The 16,420-nt window shown below is 37.6% G+C and overlaps 1 protein-coding gene across 1 annotated transcript in view; it reads left to right on the plus strand.

Moving 5' to 3' along the window:
* Positions 1–16,420, plus strand: part of CSMD3 (CUB and Sushi multiple domains 3) — a 1,208,248-nt gene that overhangs the window by 510,820 nt on the left and 681,008 nt on the right. The window contains exon 7 of the mRNA XM_088444368.1: positions 8,838–9,131. Coding sequence (XP_088300494.1) covers positions 8,838–9,131 — 294 coding nt within the window. The remainder of the gene's footprint in view (positions 1–8,837; positions 9,132–16,420) is intronic.

Consider the following 16,420-nt stretch of genomic DNA (forward strand, 5'->3'; position numbering starts at 1 on the left):
AATATAGGGGCTAGCAGACCTCAGCAAGGCATGCCATGTAGTTTAGAGCGGCCTTTTACTTTATGGGGACCGGGTAGTGCGGTTCGGGTCAGCGGCGGGTGTTAGCAGCAGGCCCACCTTTTTCACTCAAGGGAGCTGCGGGCTGTGCATTGGCAGTAATAGCTGTGCATTGGCAGTAATAACGGGCGGGCCCCCCCCTGTTCTGCCAGTGTCCGCGCCCGGTACTACAGTCCCAGCAGTCCCCCCCTGATGGCGGCCCTGACTGTGGGCATTGTGTAAAAGGGGCACTTCAGTGTGTCATAACATGAATAAGGGACACTGCTATGTGGTGTAATGTGAATCAGAGACACTATGTGCGGTGTAATATGGATAAGATTGTGCTATTGTGCAGCGTAATTTGAATTGGGAATACTATTGTGTTACCATGCCCCTTTCTTTTGAGACCACGCCTTTTTTTTGCTGTCCCTTTATTGAAAAAGTGCCAAGGGGGGGTTCTACCACTTCTCTAGGACCACTTTAAACACTGTTCATCACATATATTGACCATAAAATGGCGGCCTCAATATTAAATGTACTTTATCACAGACAATGTAATGGTTAGCGTTACTGCCTCACAGCACTGAGATCATGGGTTCGATTCCCACTACGGCCCTAACTGTGTGGAGCTTGTATATTCTCCCTGTGTTTGCGTGGGTTTCCTCCGGGTACTCCGGTTTTCTCCCACACTCCAAAAATATACTGGTAAATTAATTTGCTCCCCACAAAATTGACCATAGTGTGTATGTGAGTGAGCATGTGGTTGGGAATATAGATTGTAAGCTCCACTGGGGCAAGAACAGATTGGAATAGTAAGATATTCTTTGTAAAGCACTGCTGAATATGTGTGCCCTACATAAATAACTGGTAATAAATAATAAATAAATAACTACCTGCACACAGCCGTTGAGCTTAAAATCAGTCAGACATAAGGGGTCCATACATCAGCAATCAACTGGGGCAATTCTGTGTTTTGCAGATGATTGTGTTAAACAATCAGCAATGTATGGGCTTCACGGATCACAGATCCCGACCAAAAAGTGATCAGAATTGGTGAATCTGGTTGTCCAATATGTTGAATTTCACACACCAATCGGTGCTGCAGATTGCTAGTGTATGGTAACAATCAGCCAATTTGCAGACTGTTACTAGTATTTTAATACTAAAATGGGCACTTTCGTGATTCGAAGATCTGATCTTTGGATGAAAAATATCTGTAAATCCATGACAATTATTGGCAATGTATGGGCAGATATTGGTGAATTGGAGAATTGTTAAAACGGGGGAAAAAACACATAATCTTTTTTTGTGTTTGCTGATGTATGGGCCCCACAACTTCAGCTTTCCATTATTTTAACTTACAGTAGTACAGTAGTCAATTATTTTCGGTACAGTTATAACAGTGTTGTGTGTGTACATTCATTTATTTAAAGTGGTTGTCTATTATTGTAATTGCAATTCCTAATGGGTGACAGGTTGCATTAGGAAATGGTAAATCAGCACAAGATCTTGAAGTACATAATATAAGAACTATTTCATTGATTTGCTACATGTATATTTTTGCTAGCCAAAGAATGGCTTTGTATTAATAAATAGAGCAAAACAAACCAAAAATCATTACAAGTTATGTGTGTGTGTGTGTGTGTGTGTGTGTGTGTGTGTGTGTGTGTGTGTGTGTGTGTGTGTGTGTGTGTGTGTGTGTGTGTGTGTGTGTGTGTGTGTTTTACATGTGTTTTTTCTTTTATTAGTTTTTATTTATTTTGTGGTTGTTCTCAATTTAAAAAAATATTTTTGTTTTTACTGAAGCAATACTTCTAAAAGACCTGCCTGTACTGTATGTCACTTTACAAGCACAAATCAGTGTCATTGTAGTGTTTGTAGGATTAATATATTTTATTTAATTGTGTACACTAATTGGAATCATTTGTTTCAGCTAAGGTTTTCCATAGAAAATAGGAGATACAAAAATGTCATGGAAAAAACTTAAAAATCTAATGACTGTAAGATGTTATCTTACAGAGACAAAAGTAGTACAGCAAATAGTCAGAGCTGACAGGCAAGTAAAGTTTTAAGATAAAGAAAATAATATCCCTTGCTTTTAGTTAAATGGATTTTGTTGGTCATTTTATTTTGGTAACTAATTATTGCTTTAAACAAGTATTTACAGTATTCACTATAAATCCTGATGAACACAGGAAAGTCAGATAGCAAATTACATGTCAAACTCAAGAAACAGTTAAAGTAAAGCTCTAAAATTAACAACTAAGAATAAATTCACAAGCATTGAATTTGGGAATATATGGGGTAACACGTTAGTTCAGTAAATACTTGTTCTTGCACACTTGTTTCATTCAATTAAAAGTACACAGTCTGGACAGATCGTTAATATTTCCATGTTCCAGGGTGTATAATGATGTGTTGTAATTGGGCCTAAGTGCACATATGGAAACAAAATTAAAATTTGTCTATATTTGTTTGTCCAAACATAGCTTAGACAAAAAGGAATGCTAAAAAAATGTAGCAGACATAGATGAAAATCAGGGCTTCCACAATTAGAGCCCATATAGTTACTGCAGCAATGAAATGGACCCAGCCTGGGATGGACATTATTATTAATATCCTTTATTTATTTGGCGCCACAAAGGTTCTGCAGCGCCTTACACAGTACATGAATGGACACACAAGAAAAACAGTTAATAGTAATACAAAATAATGCAGGACAAGGACATGGTTTATAAACATAGCTGCATAACACAAGCAGCAGGGCCTCAGCAACCAAGTGTTAGGTGCCAATTGGGGAGTTAGTAGTAAATTATACTATAAGTAGGGGGAGGAGAAGCACGTGAGGGACAAGGGCCCTGCTCGAGAGAGCTTACATTCTAAAGGGGAGGGGCAGACAGACAGGGGCGACACAGTTGGGGTAGATAGTGAGGAAGGAGCATGTAGCAGTGGGTCCTTCATTCATCTTTTTTTTAATGACAGAAAATAGATTTTGTTTATGTGTTCTTTACTTGAGAGATGTACAAAATAAAGTTGTAGCAATTTAATTATTGTGTGTTACATTTTAGCATCTAAATACATCCTGCTAAAAATGCAGCTACTGTATTATGGGACTGTCCCGCCATCCCGATAGTGAATACTTTAGTCCCAGCTGCTGGGTGCTATTCCATGCTCCTGTGAGTGGGTGCATCTCACATGCTAGACCCACCCACAAATGGATGCAGCCATGCCCAACCTGCTGTGGTCCCACAGGATGTTGTTGTATCCGGGCTCAGAATTTCTCTTGGCAAATCCCTCTGATAATGACAATGGCAAAGGGTCAAAGCCATGTCTTACAGGAACATGGTTATACCTCATATGGCATGTTGCATGTCAAGGAGTGTGGCCTCACTGCATGTCCCCATATCTCTGCATGCCAGTCAAGCAGAGTGCTGGAAGGCAGAGCTGCTTAGCCTGTTTTTTGGGAAAGATTGGGCCATCAGGCCATCGGCCATTCTGGCATTTGCCAGAAGTGCCAGATAGCCAGACTGTCGAGGGCCCAGTGATGAGTGTCCATCTGAACTTGTGCATGAGCCAGTCTGTGTGTAGATGAGACAAATTCTGGTTTTCAGTTCCATTGAGATGATTAGAAGAATTTGAATAACTACACTATGTAGACAAAAGTGATTGGATACCCCTGTGCAAGCAAAATGCATACCATGAATACCATTGCACACAAGTTTCAAATGGCCACTAATGTGGCAGGTTCGACAAGAATACTTCATAAGGAGGCTCATGCACTTGCAGATCTACTGAAAAAACAACTCTATAACCTGGATGGAGTGGCCAGCTCAGAGTCTAGATCTTAACCCTAATTGAGAATCTCTGGGACAAATTAGAGCAACAGTTGTGTTCTAGGCCGATACGACCTTCTTCAGTGTCACAGTTGGTCACTGTACTTAAGGCAGAATGCCAAAACATACTGCCTGCTGTTGTCCAGGAACTTGTGGACAGTTTGCCAAAAAGATTGTCTATAGTGATCCCTTCACATGGTGGACCTACAAAGTACTGACGTCAATAAGTTTTTGTTGGTCTATTTGCTGTCAGTGTCCAAACACTTTTGTCTACATAGTGTTAGATTTCCCAAAAGGAATTCTGCTGCAGATACTGTACATTGTAAATATTATTAAACAGTTCAGTAGCTGGTGTTTCAGCTTTATCGTATTATAGGCCTGATTCAGAGTCGGACGCTATTTGCGCTCGCTTGTTCAGAAAAAGGGGCCGCCTATTTAAATTGAGCGCTTGCTCTTTGCGGTCTGTTGACGCCTCTATGTCTGAGCGAGCGAACGAAATATGCGCTCGCTATTTTGTAAAGACGCCCCCTGGCCGCTCGCATCCTACGTCATCTCCGCTATTTATTTGATTAATTGAGTACATTGAAAGGTATCTGAACTGCTCGCAGTGCTTGTGGTTGGATTTTCCTACCGCAATCATGCGAACAGTTCAGGCTAAGAGACAACCAAGTGACGTGGCCGATGACGCTGCTTTGTTAATTATGCACACCCTTAAAAAGCCCGTTTTGACCGTTTGGCACGCCTGCATTCGGATCTCCACTCCCCGTTTTCAAGCACCTTCCCCTATTACCACCCACAAACCCCTCATTCTGTCACTCAAATTAGCAGGCATTCGCTATTTTGCGAGCACACAATTTCCGATCGCAATGACTGGTTCGCGCATGCGTATTACAAACCATACGCATGCGCATTTGTGTGAACATCGCTCGGAGCGAAGGAGCGGCCGCTTACTAGCGGCTCTGAATCAGGCCCTACAGCATAGAATTGGAAAGTAAAAATGCATATAGTTAAATATTGTAATACTTATACAGTAGTTCTCACAAATTAGTGTACAGTAAATTGAAAACAATGATGGATCCCATCAGCCAACATGGAAGAACCACTTTACTAAGACTGGAGTGGACCTTTGTGCAGATGTCTGTGGCCCCTCTCCCCCTGAAAAAATCTGTGCCAGAGTCTTCTGTACATACATATTCCCAACATTATATTTGTAAATTTGATGCTGGCGGTGAAAACTTACCCTATATCTAATATATATCTATTATAGATAAATATCTGCCCCATGAATGCTCAGAAAATTACTGTGCCCCCAAAAAACAATTTATGAGGTGACAATTGCTAGAGACATCCAGATAACTATGATATATATAAAAAAAACTTGTCTTTGGGGCAAATCATATGCAACTTCAACAGACTCATTTAAGAGGAAAACAAGGACCCTACTGGAGAGCTGGATGGTGAATTGTTCAGACAGGTTAGAACAAATGTTCATAATGTCATCATGTCAAATAATTTAAACAAAGAGATAGTTGCGGTCAGTGCTAGAAGCAAGGAATACTAATCAGTAAGAAATGTCCGGTCCCAGGAACCACAAATTAAGAACTGAATTTTGTCAGATAGTGAAACACAATTCCTAAATCTACTAATGGTCGAGGTGTGTCTTCTGTGTATGTCATCAATATTAAACACAGAGACAGAAATGGAAGTTTAATAGGTCAGCTATTTATTGATAATAAACAAAGAACTGTATGGTGACAAAGAAAATACTGCCACTAATCAGTGCAGCCACACAATGGAAAACCCAACAACAACTATTGCAGTGTGGACTATAATTGCAAGATGGGTGCCTTAAACTACAGCTACAGTTTTCAACTCAACCTTCCACCATAACTTTCCCACCCAGAAAGGTGGATTTGTTGCTCCCAGTAGGGTGGTTGAGACTTTCCAAATAATCTTGTATTGAGTATGTGTGTGAGTGCACCCAACAAACCAACTTCACCCATGCTTATACCTACAGTAGTTGTCCTTTCGTGCCAAGCAAACTACTTGAAGGTGAATGCAAACTCCTTGAAGGGTATTGACTACCACTCATGGCAGCTGCCATTCTTCTAGTTTAAGTCACTCCAGGCTTATGTCAGCCTTATGTTATTCATCTTACTGTGAGATAAAGAAGATGGCTTCTATGAAGATGCATGTCAGGTGTTTTAATTGAATGTGACCTCTGCATTTGGAAACCCTGTCTAGTAAGTAAGAACTGTACAACTACTTCCCCTTGCCATGATCTGAGGCTGCATATACGATGGTTCCAGAGTGAATACGGAAACTTCTGAGTAGACACAAAGTGGCACTGCAACCTGTGCGCATGAATGTCCAAAGCAGAACAAGCAAAGACATTTAAGAGGAGTAGGCACATTGAGTAACTGACTTTATAAACAGTGATCTAAATAATTTCTGGAAGTGTGCAAATATTTTGGAAACTTTTGATTATTTTTATTAACTATCATTACCAAATCAAGTGTCTAGCTCTCACCATTTATTTAGTCTTTTTAGCAACCTAATTTAACACCTACTGTAATTCGACATCAACTAAAGTTCACCTGATTCACCTAATTACACCAATAATTAGCTGAGTCACGTGGAAGGCACATTCATCATTCACTGTAACTCCATCTACAGTCATCACATTAGCAGAGCTGTGAGAGGTACCAGAAGTATAGGTACCGTGAGAGAGAAAGTATTCTCCCTGCCATGCAATGACTGGAGAAGGAAGTTCAGGTTATTGCTATCACACTACACTATCTCTTTTTGGCTATCAGCAAGAGCAGCTAATGGAGAAAGAGAGATGACAGGACCAGAAACAGAAGCATGATCAGGTACTGAAGTCAATATGAGGCCCTGGTCTCTGCTGACTGTAAGATGATGTAATAATATTCTCTTGTTCACCTCATCGGATTTGTCACATATTGATATCTATTAGCTAATATTTTATCATCCGTCTAGGCTTACAGATTTTTATATGCTATAAAGTGTATAGCTCAATACTGCTCTGACTGAAGGGAAATACATAAACACTTGGATGCCTATTCTGAAAAATGAACTGTCAATCAACATAAAAAGTACAACTAAGTACTATAGTAATCAACGTTGCTCATTTCTCTCCTTATTTAAAAATGCAGATGTTGTTTCAATGATTCCAAAAATAAAAGATAACCACGAGGTGTTGTTAGTCTGTCTTGTAAACTTTCTATGATTGCTTCCTGAAAAATTAGTCCTAAATATGTAAAATATGACTAATTGTGTCAGAAAGTTTAATGAAGAGGGTTTTTTTTACTTGGTTCAGTCAACATATGTACTATATTTATTTATTATTTAAATTATATATTTATCATCCCATTATCAATATTTCATAGTAAGTGTTTTTATTAATAACTAAATGTAAGGTCTGTGGGGGAGGGGGGGAGGCTAAGCAAGGAAACATATAGCCATTAGTTTCAGGGTCAAATCTGACAAATGTTTGGTCTAAGTAATCGAGCCATGTGGCTACATCTGACTATGCTTCATGGTGATCAATATGAAGAATGCACTTGTCCTCATTTAAATATCCTTTTGGCCAGACATAACTTAGATAGGGTTGAAAAGAGTTATATGCTATTTAAAAAAAACATTTTGTGATAAGGTGTCACTAGCTAGAACTCTATAGAATAATAGCTTGTGACATCTTATCACATGTTAATACCTTTTCACAAGATGCCTAGTATATCATTCAATGTTTTGCAAATTAGAACACATCTGTATTTGCCTGCCATCTACACATTTTGCTTCCTGACCAATTAGATATCATGGCTGTTTTATTGGTTATACAGGGTATGATGAAAGCCTAATTTGGTGACAATCAACACAACTTACTAACATCATCTGTGCATGTATGGCAAGCTTTAGATTTACAGTAGTTATGAACTCAGATTAATTAATCATGTAATTGAAAACAAAACAAAAATGTGGGGAGGCTGAATTTCTACAAATTGGGTGTTCATTCCTCTCCAATATGGTCCTTTATTTCCTCAAGTTGTTATTGCTTACATTACAGATTTAAATGCCAAGGTATTTATTTTGATGTTCTTAGTGACCAGAGCAGCACAGACATTTTGCCAAAAGTTTTAATAATTGGTACCCATTTGACAAAATTTAATAACAGCAAGCTTACTTACAGTAGAATAGTCAGTAAAATTAGATTAAAAGAAGAAAGGTAAAATTAGATTAAAAGATAAAGTTAAGGTAAAGGAGGTAAAAGAGTCTGGAGAGGCCAAAACTTTGCTTGCATTAGAATAATAGCATAATAGTTGTTTCCACTATACCCTGTGCATCTTTTATAATTAATTATTACTATTATTATAATTATTATTATTATTATTATTAATAATAATAATAATAATAATAATAATAAAAATACATTGTTGTAATTTGTTTTTCATGAGAATAAAACAAATAAACCTGTCATTTTAGACATTTTAAGAAAGATCATTCTTTAGCAATATCAACAGCATTTTACAAACTGCACATACAACAGTAATATATAACTATTTTTAATTTGATGGTTATGGATAGTATTTGCTAAAATGTGAAACTTAACTTCTTTGCCAGTAATAACCTAAAACTATAAAGTTAATTTTATAATGCATACGCGTGAACTTATAAATCGTTCCTGACAGACTTCTTAGCCAGATATGAATTATCAGCAGTAAAAGATTTAAATAGAGTTTTTCTTCAGAGGTAAACACAATATTTTATTTTATCACATCATATACTTCAGATTCGTAATGGATGAAGTTGTCTTTCTGTCTCCATACCATTTATCTTCATTAAAAAATTTCTTTTAGAAAAATTCTAAAGAAAAATTTAGAATAAGCAGGAAAAAATGCAAAATTTAAAAGAAAAAGTTAGCATCCAGTGCCACTATGTGTCCCACAGGTTTCAGCAAAACTACTTCCACCGGTGAGTTGGAGGAGCAAATTGAAGCTACTCCTGGTGCTGTAACACTTGCTCTCACTTCCGCTGATGTTGCTGTATCGTGTTTAACTGCTACCCCCAACAAAAGACATACAGAAGAACTCACGGTACAAGTCGTTGAACACGTTTTGGAGTCAAGCATAATCACGGAGCTACTATCTTCTCCAACAGCACAAACACAAAGTTTACGAAGACGGCCAAGAAATTCTGTACAGATAGAAAGAACTAAAGAACTTGCAGGTGTTACTCATAGAGGTATCTATGCTATTTTACTTGTGACCCTTTAAAAAGCCGTTGATTAAGGCCATGGTCACTTATGTTTGTCATATCATGGCTAAAAGTAACAAAGCAAAATTGATTTTTTTTCCCCATTAAATTGACCCATTCTGAAATCTAAACATTACACTTAGTGTATTCTTACAGCTAAAATCACCCCCAGGAACAAAAAGGGGTTTAAGAAGCTTACAGTAAATAACAAAACAAAATAAAATCCAACCAAACATGTCATAGCATGAAATGACAATACAATCATTGACAATGGCCATAAACATGATTTTATTTATGGTATACATATAATTTGATCACAAGGTCTGTTTTGGAAGAAATGTTTATAAGAAAAAAAATACATTCTTCCTTTAAGTATATTGAATGATTATATTTAATGAGCTGATTTAATGATTTGGTATTATCTTTTCTTGAAAATTAAAAACGTGTTTATTGTGCCGGTGAAAATATTGGCATAGTCCTTTAAAAAAATGCAGCATATACATTTATATATTTGGGATGAAGCATAATTATGAAGATAATGGGAAAATAACTATCCCATATGTAACTGAAAAGCCCAGCTTGTAACGTCTGATATGTATTTTAGTTTGTTCAATTTTTATGCATTTTTATTACACTTTTTTTCTTAAAATTTTGCTGTGTTTTGAATATTTGTGACTTTTTATTACATAGCACCATATTTCTTATTCAATTTACAATTTGTATTTCTATAAACCAAAACTGGTTGAGAAAAGTGAAGGCTTTTAATATATTTTCAGAGTGAATCTTCACAAAACAGCAAATTTATATTTTTTAAATGAATCCCAAAATTATACTTTTAAATATTTATCTGTTTTAATGACACTGCTAATCTCTAGATACATACAGTATACTGGCTTCCCTCTTTAATTTTTCAGATTTCTTTCTTAGTAATAGAACTTCAGCTAACATTGATTTTCTTTCCAATCCCTCTCTCAACTGATAATTGGACTCTTAGCCATCATATGGTACAAAGCAAATTATTTTATGATTAATAAGATACCAAACTGAAGTAGTTCCATTACAAATTGAGCATCTCATAATTTGTGTGATTTTTATAATCATAATTAATATGCAGACACGATGTGCTAGCATTTTACATTTCAAAAGTATATTTTTAGAAAATGTTTTAATATAAAATAAAAACTACAAAGCAAAGTGTATTTGATGTTGCCAGGGACAATGTCTTTGTACACTACAAAAACATTGCTAGGCACTGCAATGGTCATTAAATAGCTATCATAAATGTGTGTATATATATATATATATATAACAAGGGTACTGTTAATAGCACTACACCAAGAATTATCTGTGTTTAAGTCCTTTAAAATGAATTCTACCAAAAATACACTCCCCGTGTGACAGGTGACCGCCAATTTTCTCCCGAGAGACTGTTGTTGTATCATCTCAAATAGTAGTAGAGTATCTAAAAAAGGAGGTGAGAAAAGGCGCTCTCTGGTGTAGTATTTTAGAAATATTTGAATTTTCAAGATAAGTATTTCAAGTACCTTCATCAATTAAAAAACAGGCACATCAGGGGTCGTAGTGTGGAGCCAGCGTGTACTCGTTCTAAAAAAGAATCCCAGAATCGACAGATAACTTTATCAAGTGTGCCCTCGGAATTCTGAAACAATCACTTTGGTTCCGCTCCTCCCCGTACATTCAATGGTGGAATCCTTTTTGGATGCAGCAGCGGCAGGGCGAGAGGAGGTATGAGGAGGTTCCACCATTGAATGTACTAGTCCCAGCATGTCCTGCTACAGTTTTGTTATTAGGGAATGCTAAAACTGTTGCAGGGAATGCTGGGACTTGTAGATTCACAACAGCTGGAGAGCCACAGGTTGGCCAGGCCTGACCTAATTTAAATCAGGCTCCAATTTTATATATTGTGAATCTGAATAAATTATATTTTATTAGCATAATTTGTGAAACATCAGATATATCTCATCAATATGAGTTAATGCATTAAAATCATCTCATCCCATTAGACTACTGTATAATAAAGTAGAAATCCATACAAAAAAAGAACAGAATCCAAGTATATGCATTAAAATATACTTGAAGTCACTGACAATTATTACATACGCTAAGGGCTAAATTTACTAAATCGAGTCTGGGAGAGTTTGCTTTTTTTCAATTCGATTAGCTACGCCGAAACTCGGGTGACTTGAGGCTCCTGAGACTCTCAAATTTAGTGAGTTTAGCTGAGAGTGAGATGTCCGATGGTGAAGCAGAATGAGATTTCTTCCCCGAGTAGCAGGTTTTGCAGGAGATGACTCACCCAAGATTGCAGTGTCTTCTCTCTGCAAAACTCTCCTGAGCAAGCAGCCTGCACATATCAGTGAGATATGTGAAGGCTGCTTGTGTTGTAGCCTGTAAAAAAATGGGTTAAAAGTTTTTAAAAATGACATAGGGCCCCCCTAAAGCTTAACCAGCCACGGACTTGCCAGCCAGTCCTAGTTTCGAAAATTACTGGGAACAAAATGTGTAGGTTTCCACCATAATTTTGAAACCAACATCTGACTGCAGGGCCAGTCCTGGTTTTAAGTATAGGGGGAAAAAATGCGTAGGGTACCCCTTATATTTAAAACTAGCACCAGACCCAAAACTACCGCGCTGTAATGCCACAGCCAAGAGAACCTTTCACTGGGGCTACGGAGCCAAAGCATTATCAGTCCAAGCAGGTCAGGCCAAGCCGGGGATCTCAGGGGAGGTGGGGACCCCCCAAGAAGGGGTCCCACCTCTCCCTTAACCCCAAGCTTGGACTGAAGCCCGGGGCTCTTCCCTGTACCCCTGGAGCATTGGGTACGGGGGAAATAAAGTTAAAATAGGATAAATTTATTGTATTTTACAGTGGGACTACAGGTACCAGCATGCCTGTCCTTTGGCACTTGTGGAACTACAAGTGCCAGCAAGTGGCCGGCACCCGCACCCCCACTGTAAAATAAATAGTTAAATAAAGACAAAATACACACACCATGACTAGTAAAAGTTTATTGCATACACCTACCCAATCACACATACTGTACTTACCTGCTGCCAGATGTTTCTGTCGTTTTCTCCAGTAGAATCCTTAATGAATGGCCCTTCAAAAAAGATTGCATACTCACCTATATCCTGGCACTGGTCTCCGTAGCATCCCCTGGACATGGCAAAACAAAAAAAATGACTTAGCCGACCAGACGGTCCCACTATCTGTATGTGTGTTGCCACACATACAGATAGCTTGCAAATGCCAGCTGACGGGATGTCACAAGGTTTCCCACATCCCGCCAGCTAATCAGTGGCCACTAACTGTAGAGTGGCCGCTGATTGGTTCTGGCTACTGACAGTCCCACGTGGGAACTGTCAGTAGCCAGAGCCAATCAGTGGGTGCTCTACAGTTAGTGGCCGCTGATTGGCTGGCGGGACGTTCAAACCCCATGCAGTCCCGCCAGCTGGCATTCGTGAGCTATCTGTATGTGGGTTCATCTGCTCGGCTAAATAGTTTTTTTGTTTTGCCAAGTCCCGGGGATGCTACGGAGACCAGCACCAGGATGAAGGTTAGTATAGATTATTTTTTGCAGGTCCAGTCATTATGGATTCTACATGGGACAAGTGGAAAGACCGGCTGGTATAGGCAAATATGTGTGAGTAGGTAGGTGTATGCAATAAACTTTTACTTGTCACGGTGTGTGTGTTTTGTCATTATTTAACTATTTATTTTACAGTGGGGGTACAGGTGCCACCCGTCTGCTGGCACTTGTAGTTCCACAAGTGCCAAAGGGCAGGAATGCTGGCACCTGTAGTTCCACTGTAAAATACAATTGTTTACTGATATTTCCCACTTTATTACCCCTGTACCCAATGCTCCAGAGGTGCAGGGAAGAGCCCCGGGCTTCAGTTCAAGACTGGGGTTAAGGGAAAGGGGGGACCCCTTTTATCAGGGGTCCCCACCTCCCCTGAGATCCCTGGCTTGGCCTGACCAGCTTGGGTTGATAATGTTTTGGCCCCAGAGCCCCGTTGAAAGGGTCTCTGGGCTGTGGCATTACAGCCCGGCCGTTTTGGGTCCGGTGCTGGTTTTAAATTTAGGGGGTACCCTACGCAGTTTTTTTCGCGCTATATTTAAAACCAGGACTGGTCCTGCAGCCTGGTGTTGGTCTCTAAATTACGGTGGAACCCTACACATTTTGTTCCCCATAATTTTAAAAACAAGGACTGGTTGGCAAGTCCAGGGCTGGTTAAGCTTTAGGGGGGGACCCTATGTCATTTTTTTTTTTAGATTTACATTTTTTATATATATTTACAGGCAGAAACATACATGGATTACAGTGATCTGTGTATGTTTCTGCCAAACTCGCAGATCACAGGCTGGTGTATTTATTTCAAGAGTTTTACTTGGAGAGTTTTCCCATCTCATGAGAGTTTCGAAACTCTCCTCTTGGTAAATTCCCAAATCCTATCTTCACTAGTGAAAAGGTTCTCGAGTTTTGCCGATGGTGAATTGAAGAGAGTTTGCTAACTATCCAGTATTTTCTCGTAGCAAAGGAGATCTCTCCCGAGTTTGACATTAGTAAATTTGAGAGTGGGAAAAAATGAACAAACTCTCACTTTAGTAAATTTACCCCTAAGGCTTTTACTTTGTGCTTCAAGTGAATAATTATATTATACTGCACACTCAGGCAGTGTGCTTATGTACAGTAGATTTGAGTTGCAATTGACTCGTATGTACAAGCTTATTAACAATATAAAAACATTACTATTTACCATTGTTTTTACTAAGAAATAAACACCCATGAAGGAAGAAGATTATAATGCATCTAATCTGACAGGTATATAGGCTTATTAAGAACATAAATACATTTTCTATAATTTTGAGACATTTATTGGTCACTGAGGAGAATGCTCTTACATATGAAGATGTACTACAAATGGAATTTTGGCACTAAATTAGGAAATTTTAAGAATTTCTTTAATTTTATCTATCATGCATTCTTAGTAGCATAAAGAAATTTAAAGATGTGGTTCTGGCCCCGGTTCAGTGTTTCACATATGGTAGGATTGCCCTGAGACCATAACTTACTGGCTAGTCATTATCAAATTCGCTGAAAAAATTATGTTAGCAAAAGTCCCAAAGGGCCAGTAATCACAATGGCAACCCTACTTTTTTAACTTTGAGCCAGTGGGCATTTGCCTGAGTTGAGATGTATCTCTTTACTTGCTCAATATAGCAAGGCCTGATATTCCACATACACACCTGTCTAATTCTTAGCCTACGTATGTATGAACAGCCTATTACCACCCACTTACAGACACTCAGCCACAATTATATATAACAGATGTGTGCAACTCTGAAATGCCTCTAGTTGTGCATACTTGGACATGGAGCATGTGCAGTGCTATAAATCCTAAAATCTGTCCAAACAATGAAATTGCATGCAACACTGAATCAGCCCCTTAATTTCAATATTGACATTATACTTTATGCCACAGATCGTTACTCTGGATTTTAATCAATGTGACTCTCCTGGTACAAATATTAACAACCTGCCACATTATACTCCCTCCTATCTCCCTTAACTCCCCATTCTTGCTGCTTCCTTTGCAGGGAAGTAAATAGGGGTGTACGAGCGGTGAAGCCGCACATAGTGCAGAGCCCTGTTGGTGGCACCTCCGCTCACACGCGGCTCCTGTAACTGGCTAGCAGTTTGCCTGGAATGGCGCTCTACAGCCAGAATCTTTGCAGCAGTGCCACCTGGTGCATACCTAATACACTTCAGGCATGCACATCGCTGACCTAACAGCCGCCCAGAGAATCCTGAGGTTGCTCTGGGTACTGTTGCAATGCTTGGTGTTCATAGCCCCGCCCCCTCTATGTGACATCACCTGGAGGGGGCATGGCCTGCACTTTGTCTATTCTTTTCTAAGAGTTTTATAATTTTATGAACAACAGTTTTAGGATCTCATTGTAACAATGAAGGTTAAAAACATTTTCCTACTGTAGCTATACTGAAGATCTTTCTACTGCTTTCTCTTAGCTTCCTGCTCTTCCTCTCCCTCCTTTGCTTACCCCTTTAGGTCTTTCTGTTTTAAACATCAAAAAGCTGACACTTATCATGCGAACTTAGCTGGAACAATTGTATATATTTTCTAAAATAAAATGTAGGAAAAATCTAATAAACAGAGATTATCTCCCAAGATCATAATTAACCTGACTGAAATCTAGAGAACACCATATGCCTATAGTATATACAAGTGATTAGGGTTTTGCAAAGATGGATATGGATTTGATATAGTGAAAAATCTCACTTACTAGGATCTATAAAGACCATTTACACTTGTATTTAATGTAAATGTGTTAAGCCTTTTCATGATTAGAGAAAACATTTTTTTTAGTTAACATATTATTGCTATTATTTTTATTATTACTATTATTTCTGCTTATATTATTTACTTATTAAAAACATAACCTTGCATGATATTACAGTTTTAAAGACATATCTGTCAACTTTAACTATATAATGTATATCTTATGTTTTCAATTACTAAAACATTTAAAATCAAGTATTTTCTATCTTAAAACATGAAAATGTTTTATTTTCAGTTTTTTTACCTTGACTTATGTTTGCAGGATATAATAAATTGTCCCAAAATAAATAAATAAATTAGTGAATTTATATATATATATATATATATAATAATTTACTATGCTATGTAATGGAAATAATATTTATTTATTTAATTATTTCACATTTTATCTCCCTAAATTATGAAATATAAATTTGCATACATGAAATTCATCCTTAAATTATGAAATATAAAGTTGCAAAAATGTTATTTTGTCCTTTTTTAAAATTAAACTCACAATACCTTTGATCATTTTTATATCGCTAAAAAAACAGATACTATTCTCTTACAGATTATTCCTTTTCCATATGCAACCTCTTAAATTGCATAATAATTGCTTAACCAAACCAACATTTTATATAGGAAATACATTGAAAAATGTTGGACCCGTAATTGAGTAGCTCTACAAGAGAAAGTAAAAATATTTTATATATATATATATATATATATACATATTTTTATTTTAATTTTTTTACTTTCAATATACATTATATATCTGGCTATTAATAATTGATGCATTTTTCAACATTCTTAAACCTGTGAAAATTAATTTTGCAATCTGTATTTGTGCTAGCTTATGTCTATGAACAAATTTCAAATAGAATATGGTGTATACAACTTTCCTATATTGCATT

Source organism: Taudactylus pleione, unplaced genomic scaffold, assembly GCF_031769625.1.
Source record: "Taudactylus pleione unplaced genomic scaffold, aTauple2 ptg000360l, whole genome shotgun sequence".
NCBI lineage: Eukaryota > Metazoa > Chordata > Amphibia > Anura > Myobatrachidae > Taudactylus > Taudactylus pleione.